Source organism: Penicillium canescens, assembly GCF_028828765.1.
Source record: "Penicillium canescens strain IBT 15451 chromosome Unknown utg000011l_segment0_segment0, whole genome shotgun sequence".
Taxonomy (NCBI): domain Eukaryota; kingdom Fungi; phylum Ascomycota; class Eurotiomycetes; order Eurotiales; family Aspergillaceae; genus Penicillium; species Penicillium canescens.
The window spans coordinates 414207-426011 of NW_026703973.1; the positions used below are offsets into that span (position 1 = coordinate 414207).

Genomic DNA, 11805 nt, shown 5'->3' on the forward strand with positions numbered 1-11805 from the left:
GGCGCAATATTCGTGAAGGAACGCTGGGGGGCGTTACAGTGAGAACCTAGGTATGTTACACTAAAGTTGTCCCACTCACGTTGTTTCAACATGTCAGGTCAGACTTCCATGCATAGAGAATACAGCATACATTGGTAGAACCTGCCAAGATGAACAAACCTTCCCAAGGTTGAGGCCATCAACGATGACTAATACACTGGCCTCATTCCGCCAATTCGCGTCTCGACGTCCAATCTCTCTCTTTTGACCTCACACCGACTTATTACAGGCATTGACCATGCATCTCTCGGCCGCCAGTCGCAAGCGCCCTGTAACAGCCTGCACAGAATGTCGCCGCAGGAAACAAAAGGTATTCGGCAATTAGATATCTGTCGGGGTACGTTCTTGGTTGCTAACTTGCCAATAGTGCGACCGTTTGAGGCCGTGCAACATGTGTACCGGAAGAGATGTTACAGAGAAATGTACATATGATCATTTAGAAAGGTAAGGACTGGATCCAGTCGTCTGTAATCGCATTATGCAGTCTCCGTATCAGTGTATGACGTTCTTTGATTAACGAACTCTCCTAAATGAAGCTCTGATGAAGGATCCACCGTCAGAGCGGAGCTACCATCACCGCAAAGTTCACTGTCCACAGCGGATAATGGCCAGACTTCAACACCGTTTATGGAACGACCATTTCAAAATCAAATTGGATATGCTCGACCTGGCGGGGAGAACACCCTGTCAGAGTTGTATGAAGTCAGTCTCGAATCCTCTTCGTGGTCGCTGTTCATGACTATGACTGACATAGATGAGACAGCTTATGGGAGACGATAAAGAGCTTCAGGCTTTAAATTCCACAAACATCATGCCTCTACATCCACCAACACTGCGGCTCTTCTCAGATCTTTGCGCAAAACTACCTCAGCAGGCAGTCACAAGAGAGCTCATTGAGACCTTCTTCTCGGAGGCCAACTGGTATTTCGCCGTTCTCGAAAAGCAATACTTTGAGAAGCTTTACACTTCCTGGTATGCTCTTAGCAACCATCTTATGGCAAATGGACAACTCGGAGGCTTGCCACCCGATCTTCTCCATTTCCCAGCACTGATCTTTCAGATCCTTGCTGTTGCTTTGCAGTTCGCCCCATTGGACATGCCTTGCCTCCAGTCTTTAGGAGTTGACAGCTTCGCTGCGCGTGACCGTTTATCCGGTAACTTTTCGGAGAGAGGGGTGGCGGCTCGTCGCATTATGGAAACAGATGAGCCTACATTAACTACTGTGCAGAGTAACTTGATGAGGGCATTATGGCTCAAGAATTCCAGTCGAGGAAGAGAAGCTTGGCACGTACTTGGTGCTGCAATCAGGTAAGATTTGTTGGTCAGTCACAGAAGAATTTTCTAACCCGTTATTCAACAGGATGGCTCAAGATTTGGGACTTCACAAACAATCCAAGATCTTTCAAAAACCACAATCTCCATTGGAAGATACACTCAGTCAACTGTGGTACGACGAGTACAAACGTAGGCTATGGATCAAACTATACTGTTGGGACAGGTTGGGCTCTCCGAACTATGCTGCGGCTTTTATTTGTAACATATGCTAACAAAGACAGCCACATGGCGTTCGCTTTGGGCTGGCCGCGAACTATCAATAGCAGTGATTGTACGATCATGCCACCACTGGACCGCGATATACCGACAGACCCATCGACAACAGTACCAATGGCTCTATTTCCGCATGAACCGCCCTCATCTTTCACACCCCATCTCTTTCAGTACGCCGTCTGTCAACAGATCCATGAAGCAATGTCACTAGGCGTCCACAAACGCCACCCCGAGAACTACACCTTGGTTGAGACTCTTCATCACCGTATCCTCTCTTTGCTGAGCGGCTTGCCGCCTGTACACAGGCCGGTGAACCCGGACAGATCCTGGGATTTAACCCACGTCCATATTCCCAAACAGCGCCAGCAAATAGCAACTGCCGCCCACTCATTTTTAATGGCCCTCCATCGACCGCATGCGAAGATACGCGTGGCTAGTCGCAACGCTGCTATTGAAGCAGCCTTATCCACATTGGATGCGCAAGAATGTCTTTTTGATCTCATGGCCACACGGTATTACAGTATCTACGCACTCTCCGTCTATACTGTTGACGCCGCTATTTTCCTCTCCGTCACTATACTCGAATACCCGCCCTCGGATCCTGGCCTATCACATCGAATTCAACGTACAATAGAGAAGGCCATACATCGCCTCGAATTGGCGCAGGACAGGGTTTCTTTAGCAAAGTCGGGGTTGCTAATTCTGAAGCTCTGCCACTTAAGAATGCAACCCATGACACAGTTTCAGCAGAACATGCCCAGAACTACTGTTCAACAACCCTCACAAATACTGGACAGCATATCTTCCGGAGAGACACTGATCGATAATGCTTCTAGCCATTATTTGTTCCCAGCACCTGGCATCATGCCAGAATTTGCGACCAGTGGAGTTGACAATGCGGCTATGTTTGACGATATTACGGTATCAAATTTTGATATCGAGTCGTGGGTGCAACAGATGAACGAAATGAACGGTCTTGTTTGACCGTTCCAAGAATGTGTTCGGCCGAAGACCCACATTGGTGGGTTCACCAATCTCCATCGGCCGATGTGATGACTTCATTTCCGTTATGTCCGTCGCTCAACCTCCCATTGAAAGATGATGCCAATAATTTGTAGTCTCTCATGTCCCATAAGGCAGAGAAGTTTACTGCTATCTCCGATAGGAAAGTTTGTACATTAACTCCGTTAACTGCTGAAGATACAAAAACTTTCCCAGTGCTCCCAGTGCTCCAGATTTAACTGACTTGCAAATAATCACGCCTCTCCTTACTCTCTCCTTTAATTAATCAACCCAACATGAAGTACGTCCAACTTGGCAGCAGCGGTCTCCGCATTGCCCCCATTGGTGTGGGATGCATGAGTTACGGCAACCCCGAGGGCCGTTTCACCTGGTCCATCCCGGAAAAAGATGCCCTGCCGGTTTTGAATCATTGCTATGAGTCTGGCCTGAACTTCTTCGACACCGCAAACGCTTACTCCAACGGTATTTCCGAAGAGATCCTGGGCAAGGCGATCAAGGAATACAACTGGCGCCGCGAAAACATCGTCATCGCAACCAAGCTGTGGGCGCCCGTCGGTCGTGGCAACGAGCAGCCCATGGCAATGACAGATGAACAGAAGGACAACTCCGGCTACGTCAACCAGTACGGTTTGAGCCGAAAACACATCTTTGAAAGCATCGATGCCAGTCTGAAGAGGCTCGACCTGCCTTACGTCGACTTGCTCCAGATCCACCGCTTCGACCCACACACTCCCGTCAAGGAAACAATGGAGGCACTTCATGATGTTGTGAAGTCCGGAAAAGTGCGCTACATTGGTGCTTCATCGATGTGGGCTCATCAGTTCCTTGAGTACCAGTATACCGCTCGCCTCCATGGCTGGACCGAGTTCATCTCGATGCAGAACCTTCACAACGCTATCTACCGCGAGGAGGAACGCGAAATGTACCCTGCCTGTGCCAAGTTTGGGATGGGTGGTATCCCCTGGAGTCCCATCGCGATGGGCTTCCTTGCCCGGCCATGGCATGAGTTCTCGACCACTTCCCGCGGGGAAGGTCAAGGACAGGGTTTCCTCGGACAGCCCATGACAGAGGCAGACAAAAAGGTCAATGAGCAGATCGAAAAGATCGCCAAAGAGAAGGGTGTATCCATGGCGACTGTGGCAATCGCCTGGTCATTATCCAAGCCCTTTATCACGGCTCCAATTTTGGGATTGAGTAAGAAAGAGAGAGTTGATGAAGCAGTTCGCGCTATTTCCCTCGAGCTTACCCCCGAGGATTTGAAGAGCATTGATGACCTGTATGAGCCCAAAAAGGTCATTGGACATTCATGAAGATACATGTGTATATAGCTACAAATGTGCACAAAGTGGCCCAATGTCGTGTTGACATGCTCGGTCAGTTTTTCGATCTTTCAGCCATTCCAGAAGCTGGATAAAAATCAAGTGTTTTTTAAAACTTTAAAGGGAGTAGATGGGGCCTTACTTGCCTGTTAGCCTCTATTTTATCATGGCCTGGGGCTTAGGCCTCCGGCCCCATATAAGCACCCGGCAGATCCAAGTCTCTTCTTGTCTCTAATTTCATGATTCATGTGCTTATGGCTTTGTATGACCGTATGATGTGTGACTACTAATATTTTATAGCGATCAAAGAAACGTGTAGGTTGGCTCCCTAAAACGGCTAGCGCGTTTCTTTGTATGCATTGTCATCGCGATTGTCCACCCCGGCAGGTTCTCTGAACTACACTTGACATCGCCATGCGCCTATTTCTCATCCGTCATGGTGAAACCGTGGATAATGTGGCGAAGGTCTGGTAGGTTTACGCGCAATTCCAGATTCTTGCACGCACTGACTTTTCGGGACAGCGCCGGCACCACTGACTCAGCCCTCACCAACCACGGCATGCTGCAAATTGAATCTCTAGGTCGGCACTTTGCCTCCAGCCAAAGTAGAGTCAATACGATATTTGCTTCAGATTTAAGTCGCGCACGAATCACGGCAGAAGGCATTTGTCGCTTTCAGACACCCCTGCCAAATCAACCACGCATATCGCCCATATTAACTGACAGTTTGCGAGAAAGACACTACGGGAAAATGGAAGGCAAAAAGTGGATTCCTTCTGGTTCAATAGAAGAGAGTGGCATTGAGTCCGATAGGTCTATGATACAACGAGCCAACAATTTCCTCAATGAGCATCTTCTTCCATTGATTCTCGATGATCCACACTCGGTCGACAATGTGGTAATCATTGCCCACGGTATCCTCCTCAGAAGACTATGGACTTGCCTCATGGAACTTGTCAACCCAGCCGATGTTCATACTGCCCCCGAAAAGCAATTCGATCTCGCGGTTGTCGCAAAGCCTGCATGGTCAAACACTGGTGTTACAACTGTTCTCTTACGACAAAGTCGGGTAGCCGATTCCCGTCATCCACACACCCTCTTGCACGGCTGGTCAATAACCATCCTAGATATCGACAACAAAGACCATCTCGCCAATGTCTCTCGCACCCGAGGTGGCATTGGAAGTGCTGCCCACGACGCCAAGCAAGAAAAAGTCGATCGGTTTTTCAAACGAAAGATCTCTCCCTGAAATTGTGAACTTGTGGACCTGGGAATATGTACAGTCTTGAAAATCATCATTACGATAGAGCCTTCTATTCTGTGTAAAACACCTCGTCCAATACCTTCCACCAGCCGGGTCCATCTGCACTGCTCACTGCGCCGGGAATGGGGCTATCCTGGTATCATCGTTTATGTTAGTGTTTTCACCCATTTCCCTTCATTGTTATTTTTGAGACATACCTGCATTCCGTCAGTCATAGCCCACCACTCCCTGATCTTTGGGTTTGCCCGCATGAGCTCCATATCCCCTTCAAAGTCTGTGCCGACATATTTAAATGTAGCGAATAGGGTGCGATCGTTGTCAAAGAAGATTGAGTCTAGTTAATACCAAGAAACCTTGTTAGCCTAGATATATTCATTGTGAGTGTAAAAAACGTACAGTCTTTGATATTGCAGTCCTTGATCTGTTGAAGGACTTCAGGCCAAACGTTGGCGTGGCATTCCTTGTATGCCGCCACAGCAGAGGGCTTCAGGTGAACAATCTGAGCGATGCGACGGACAGGTCCCATTTTTGTAGTCTGTGTGAATTATTGAAAAGAAGTGATACATGTAAGCTTACAGACACAAGTCCCTGAAGAAAGAATATTAGATTCATCCCCGCCTCGTGCCCCACGTTCTCGCCGCAGCGTTAACCCGCACTCGGGGTGCACTAACCCGATGTTAGTGGAGACTTCGCAGTCAGAGCCCCATTACTCCAGCATCTTCACCGCCTAGCTCCTATGTGTACAACCGATTGGCGAGGTTTTAGTAGATCAGCCGCCTCGTGTCTATACAGAGCTCTAATATCTATCGCGAAGATGATAACAAACCAGTGCCAACTGATTGATTTCATTGATGGACTCTCAACACTAATTATTTCTTGGACTCTCACTGAGATAGCAATGTGAATACTGCGCTTTATGAAGTAACACATATATGGCAGTCATAGGCCATAAGTCTTTTCACGCCCCGCCCTTTATAAAATCTCCGGTCATGTTGATTATCGCAGAAGCTGGCCATGTTGTTACCTGTTTTGTGACATAGCGCATCAGCTCCAGCTTTCAAGTTGCCAACACCGTTGGCGCCTTCACTATTGCCGTGATGGGTAATCTTTATAGCCGCCTGTGGTATGGCCATGCGGCGACCTCTATCTCGCCGAAAATATTTGTCCTAGTGCCGTCAGATCTTGCGGCCTCGGGACCTCTTCTCAGTGACATCAAATCCGCCGACGGGACACGGGATAACGTATCCAGTACCATCAACCATACTGCCGACACAGAGAATGCCGTGAACTCAAACAGTGGACCTGGGATTTGGTATAGTGGAAGTATCAATTGGGAAAAATGTGGGATTGTTCCTCGCGGCCCTACTGGTGTATCCATTTGGGAAAGGGCGGAGTGGGTTATTCAGCTTTTAGTGCTCATGATGAGTCTATCAGCGATTTGTTTAACTGTTAAGACTCATAGTAGATACATGGAAGTAGAGGGTAGCTCTAAACTAGATTTAACTGCATGACATGTACAAAGTGAACTTTGACATCGATTCGTTATTAAAAAGAACTCAGTTATTCGCACTAAGACATCTGACTTTTGGGAACAGGGCGGATCCAAGAGACAGCCAAGTTTGCCCCCAAGCATATGACACCGATGATCCACATCGATCGCTCATAGTGAGCCCCATTATATCTGAAAACAATGGCAAAGATAATTCCTCCAAGGTTACCAAATCCACCAACAATTCCAGAGACGATGCCTATTAATGAAATGTCAGTATGCGAACATGATTTAAAAGAGTGAAACGCAAAGACTTACCATTAGCAAATGGATGAACATGAGGCACAACGGCGAAGTTAGCACCATTGCAGGCCTCAAGGAAGAAAGACATTCCAGCGATAAGACCGAACATGGCAGACTCCTTAGTCGGATTGGATAATCCGATCGCAAGCTGGAATGCGCCCATAGCGAGTCCCAAAAAGGTCAAGAGAAGTTTCTTCGACCAGACATTATCAGTAGCCCGGTAAACCAAGTCACCAAAGAGACCACCGATAGGACGGCAGACTACATTCAACAGCCCGAACATGGCAGCCCATTGACCAGTTTCTGTCTGACCCATGTGTGGGAAGTTCTTCTCATAGTAAGATCCGAGGATTGAGTTGATGGCGAGCTCAGATCCAAACGAGCAGGCATAGGGAATAGCAACGGCCATTGTGGACAGACTCAAAGCCACTCTGAGGGCTTCCTTGCGAGATGGGGCGACGACAGTTTCTTGTCTGAAGATGTTGTCCATCTGTCCTACTGCGGAACTGTCCTTGTCCATAACCTGTGGTGTCTGGGCGCCCTTCTTCTCGATATCGATTGTTGCTGAGTTGTAGGGGGTGGTCATTCCACTGGAGAATGTGCCTGTGTTAACGTCGACGATGTTCCCATCCAAGGGCGTCGCAGTGCCGCTCGACTCCTTTGCCCAGAGGTGTCTTTCAGACCATTTTCCTGTGGGCGTGTCTTCGCAGAGGAAGAGCATGCACATGGCGACGGCGCAGATGATAATGAACGGAACAATGTAGGCTACGCGCCACGCTTTGTGGGAGGGAAGACCGCGGGATTGCATGAGGGAGTCATATATGGCTGGCATCACGAAGCTGAAATTTTGCTGTTAGTATGAATAGGATTGGATGATTGACTGAAATAAGAACTTACTATGTGATTCCTCCACCTGCATTACCCCATCCTCCGGCTAGGGAGTTGGCTGTACCGACAATCTTCTTGTCGAAGAAGCCTGTACACCAGACCTGGCATGGAACAAAAGTTCCTCCTAGGATTCCAACGAAGAATCTTAAAGCAATCAACCCGTTTGCGTTGGTGACAAGACCAGCCATGGCAGTAGGGATTGCTCCACAGAGGAGAAGTCCTACAAAGACCAGGCGTGGACCATAGCGGTCACAAAGTGGTCCTGCCACAAGCCGCACGAGGAGCCTTGATTCAGTCAGCAAGGATCCTTCCTGTGGTATAATTACTCGGTGACTTACGTGGCGAGGAGTGCCATAATGTTGGAGTTGGCGACTTCTGCTTGCGTCATGTGCAGGTCTTTTTTGATAGTGACTGTCATCTAAAAACATTATGTTAGAATTTATGATCACGAAGATTTATGACTCTTAAACCATTGACTTACCAGTGGCGGGAACGCATACCATGACAGGAATGCGACCATGAAGCCAACCCATGAGAAGAAGAACACTCGTCCATATTGGTCGAAGGGGTTCAATATAGGAATTGATTTGGCCTTTCGGGTGCTTGGGTTGACCTCCGGTGAGGCAAAAAGAGTCTTAACAAAACTCATTGCCATGTTGAGGAATTTGATGTGTAGTTGAGGAAATTTAATTAAGCGATGGGATCTGGAGCTCAAGGGTCGATATATAAGTTAAAAGGGGTTCGGATATCTTGATACAGCTTCTTGGTTGTTGATTAAAAAGAAACAAGAGCGCTGTGATAATTGATAGAAAGCGACGTGAAAACGAAAGTAGGTATGAGGAACTATATAATCGTCAGTGATGCTCAGGTCGCTGAGGCATGGTTCTCAGATGACATGCAATAACAACAATCAACGCCATTATCTGTCGCATACCAGATCGGCAGAATATTGTGGTTAGGCGCTGTCAATAGAAAATGGTCAGTAAAAGGCAACGACCACCCTGATCCGAGTATATCCCGGGTCGCTGATTCGATAAGATATTGTGAATCAAGGCTGTGATGATCCAATGATCCAATGATCCAATGATCACTTAACGGCAGATGTACCGATTGCCCCAGAATTCATTCCTCAAAGTCCCGCGGCAGCCTGTGCTGCAATTGTGGTAGAGATAAGGTGTGTACCGGAGAACCTATGGTAGTCGGGATGCATAGAACTCCCGAGCCAAGAATAGAGGCAAAAGACAGATAAATCAACTCTATTGCAACTCCGCGGAACACCATAACATATAGCATTGCTAATGCAATAATATTATTACATGACTCCGTGGGTGGAAGACTCCACTCCGTCAGGGACCTGGCAGTTGATAAACGCGCGCCCTCTCATTGGACCCTGGGCTGGCTGCGATAGGCACGGGGGGGCAAAGTCAACTCGGCGGGTCTGAGGATCGCGTCGATCTGGTCTCCGCGGAGATATTTAAACTCGACTGGAGTCTCTATGGGGCTGGCTGTCTGAACAATGGTGGATCTAGATGACCTAATGTTCAATTCGACCTTGGAACCGTTATCCCAAAATGGACGAATTAGGGTTTCCGTATAGGATGCAGAACTCGATACCTCGATATTTCTATATTCTTTCATTCATTAAAACGTGAGGTATCTGACAGATCATTTAATCCAAATACTCTTCTGAAACTCATTGGTCAATGTGGTAAGATTGGCGAATCGCCTCGCCAAATCGCTGGATAGCAGTGCCCATAGCCTCCTCGGTTGCACTTGCGTATGTTGCACGGAAGAACATACCTCGTGACGGCGTGCTTGGCTCAGCACGGAACCAAGTGCCACGAGCACAGAGGACGTTGTTTTTGATAGCTTGATCGAAGATTCCTCCTTCGATTTCTTCGATTGAGCGGCCGGGATATTCCGGGTGCTGCAACGGATCTAATTTCAGCCAGAGCTATGGATATATGTCAGCAGTTGTAAATACATCGAGCATGACCATCGAGCCAAGTAGGCGCCAAAGCCTGCCAGCGCGAGGGAAAACTTACGAACATGCCTGTTGTAGGCGGACTCCAACTGACAACAGATTTTGGCAAGTACTTATCACAAGCAGCAAGAAGCATATCTCTCTTCTTAGTATAGCTGTTCTTCAATGAAATCAGCCACTTCAGATAGCCTTCATGGCCCCAAGTTTCGTCGAGCAATTTCCATAGCAGGATCTGTGAAACTCCACTGGGTCCCTGGTTGGCAACCTCGGCATGCCGAATGAAACGCTCAATTATTTGCGCACTCGCTGTAACCCATCCCAATCTCGAACCCGGAACCAGGACCTTCGAGAAAGAATCCATGCGCAGCACTCTGCCATCAACATCGAGACTTAGGTACGACGGAACAAGCCCGGCAAGGAAAGATTCGACATCCTCGGAGACTTCAGGACCATCAATTTTCTTGCCTTGGTATGGAGGCATTTGAATGAAGTAGTATGGCTCGTCCTCGATGATGAAGATATCGTGTTTCTGACAGACGGCATAGACGGAACGACGTCGCTGGAGACTCTGAGTCGCGCCGGTTGGGTTCTGTCCCGAGGGAATGGTGTATAAAATATGCGGTTTACGACATCCACGTGCCTTCTCATCCCACGAACTGAGAATTTCATCTATGCTGTCCGGAAGGAGTCCTTCATCATCCATTTGAACACCAACCGGCTTAATCCCTTGAGGGAGGAAGGTTTCCAGCGCTGTGGAAAAACTATACTCTTCGGTAAGGATAGAGTCACCCCTCTCGCGATCACAAAGCATACGAATAGTCTGCTCAAGAGCACCGGTGCTTCCGACTGTCGGGCAGACCTTCCAATCGGCATAGGGCGGGTTGTACACCAGCTCCGTGTGCTCGGTGATAAACCGCATCATCTGAGGAGAACCTGTGGCCTGGCCATAGTTGAGGGCAATGGAAAGATCATACTCGGATATTCCAGCTTTCACGTCATGCTTCCCGATGCTGACGGTCTGAGTCGTGGGACAATCTGCCGAGGCTGAATCCTTGCTGGGGAAGTCCTGTGGCATGGGCACACGGAAACTCCAGTCATAGAATGGGAAGCACTCGCTGGATGGGAGTCCACCTCCGAGCGAGACCATGTCGGGATTGTTGATGTAACCAGCGGCCTGTTTGAGAATGCATAGCGGCCGGGACAGGCTCTCTTTGCTGAGATGAGCTAGATGTTTCATTAGCCATTGAATGCAACCAGAAAATGATTCTAAAGGCCCAAGTTCTTACAGTCCCAGCATTTGGCGTTTGGCTTATTGTATGCCTTTTGCGTGTCAGAACTAGTTTATAAGATCGAGCCATTCGTCTTACCGGCGCCTTGAAGTTCTCACTGTTGCATACAGCAGCTACACCAGCAACAAGTTTCCCGGCTTCAGTTCTTCTTTCCTGGATGCTGTTCAAGAACTTCCGCTTTTCCATGGCTTCTGTGTCATTAGGGTGGGTCGCAAAAGAAGGCATTGTGGCTTAGATAGAGCAAGACGGCCCAAAAAGTAGCAATTGAACGGATCGAGACAACTCCTGGCTTGAATTATTCAAGATTAAATTGCTACCTTTAGTGATATTTAAAAGAAAGAATCCCTTGTGGGAAATGAAATTTCGAGACCCAACGAGTATGAAAGCCGACAAGTGGACTCGAATCCGAGTCTCAAACCCGAGCCTTGTATCGAACCCAACCAGTTCTCATATCTTTTGCGGTGGTGACGAAAGGTAAGTGAATGAAAATTAAACCTTTGTGTTTGTATAACTTATTTTGTCATGACAAAAAATGTGTTTTGTTGCATTGATATATTCAAGTGAACTGGGATAACATTGATTATATGAATGTCGTCAAAGGAAACCTGTCAAACTTGATGAAAATAAACCTGTCAGGGCCCCTGCTTCTTACAGACATC

General features: G+C 47.9%; 6 protein-coding genes across 6 annotated transcripts; 3 read left to right on the top strand and 3 right to left on the bottom strand.

Annotated features, from left to right (window-relative positions):
* Positions 1–277: 277 nt before the first annotated feature.
* Positions 278–2571, top strand: N7446_012881 (uncharacterized protein; the record flags this gene model as incomplete). Its single annotated transcript, XM_058521623.1, has 6 exons — positions 278–349; positions 407–483; positions 576–741; positions 803–1347; positions 1400–1537; positions 1596–2571. The coding sequence occupies 6 exons, from the start codon at positions 278–280 to the stop codon at positions 2569–2571; spliced, it is 1974 nt and encodes a 657-aa protein (XP_058365100.1).
* Positions 2572–2885: 314 nt separating this feature from the next.
* Positions 2886–3920, top strand: N7446_012882 (aldo/keto reductase; the record flags this gene model as incomplete). The annotated part of the gene is made up of 1 exon (XM_058521624.1): positions 2886–3920. The coding sequence occupies one exon, from the start codon at positions 2886–2888 to the stop codon at positions 3918–3920; it is 1035 nt and encodes a 344-aa protein (XP_058365101.1).
* Positions 3921–4343: 423 nt separating this feature from the next.
* Positions 4344–5178, top strand: N7446_012883 (histidine phosphatase family protein; the record flags this gene model as incomplete). Its single annotated transcript, XM_058521625.1, has 2 exons — positions 4344–4399; positions 4452–5178. The coding sequence occupies 2 exons, from the start codon at positions 4344–4346 to the stop codon at positions 5176–5178; spliced, it is 783 nt and encodes a 260-aa protein (XP_058365102.1).
* A 64-nt stretch (positions 5179–5242) lies between these two features.
* On the bottom strand, positions 5243–5719 carry N7446_012884 (L-rhamnose mutarotase; the record flags this gene model as incomplete). Its single annotated transcript, XM_058521626.1, has 3 exons — positions 5243–5326; positions 5391–5527; positions 5590–5719. 3 exons carry the CDS (start codon positions 5717–5719, stop codon positions 5243–5245), a joined length of 351 nt encoding a protein of 116 aa, XP_058365103.1.
* Positions 5720–6762: 1043 nt separating this feature from the next.
* Positions 6763–8528, bottom strand: N7446_012885 (MFS transporter; the record flags this gene model as incomplete). Its single annotated transcript, XM_058521627.1, has 5 exons — positions 6763–6941; positions 7001–7824; positions 7883–8158; positions 8212–8291; positions 8355–8528. 5 exons carry the CDS (start codon positions 8526–8528, stop codon positions 6763–6765), a joined length of 1533 nt encoding a protein of 510 aa, XP_058365104.1.
* A 1038-nt stretch (positions 8529–9566) lies between these two features.
* N7446_012886 (aminotransferase-like domain-containing protein) lies at positions 9567–11371 on the bottom strand (the record flags this gene model as incomplete). The annotated part of the gene is made up of 4 exons (XM_058521628.1): positions 9567–9827; positions 9919–11081; positions 11144–11177; positions 11225–11371. 4 exons carry the CDS (start codon positions 11369–11371, stop codon positions 9567–9569), a joined length of 1605 nt encoding a protein of 534 aa, XP_058365105.1.
* Positions 11372–11805: the final 434 nt, after the last annotated feature.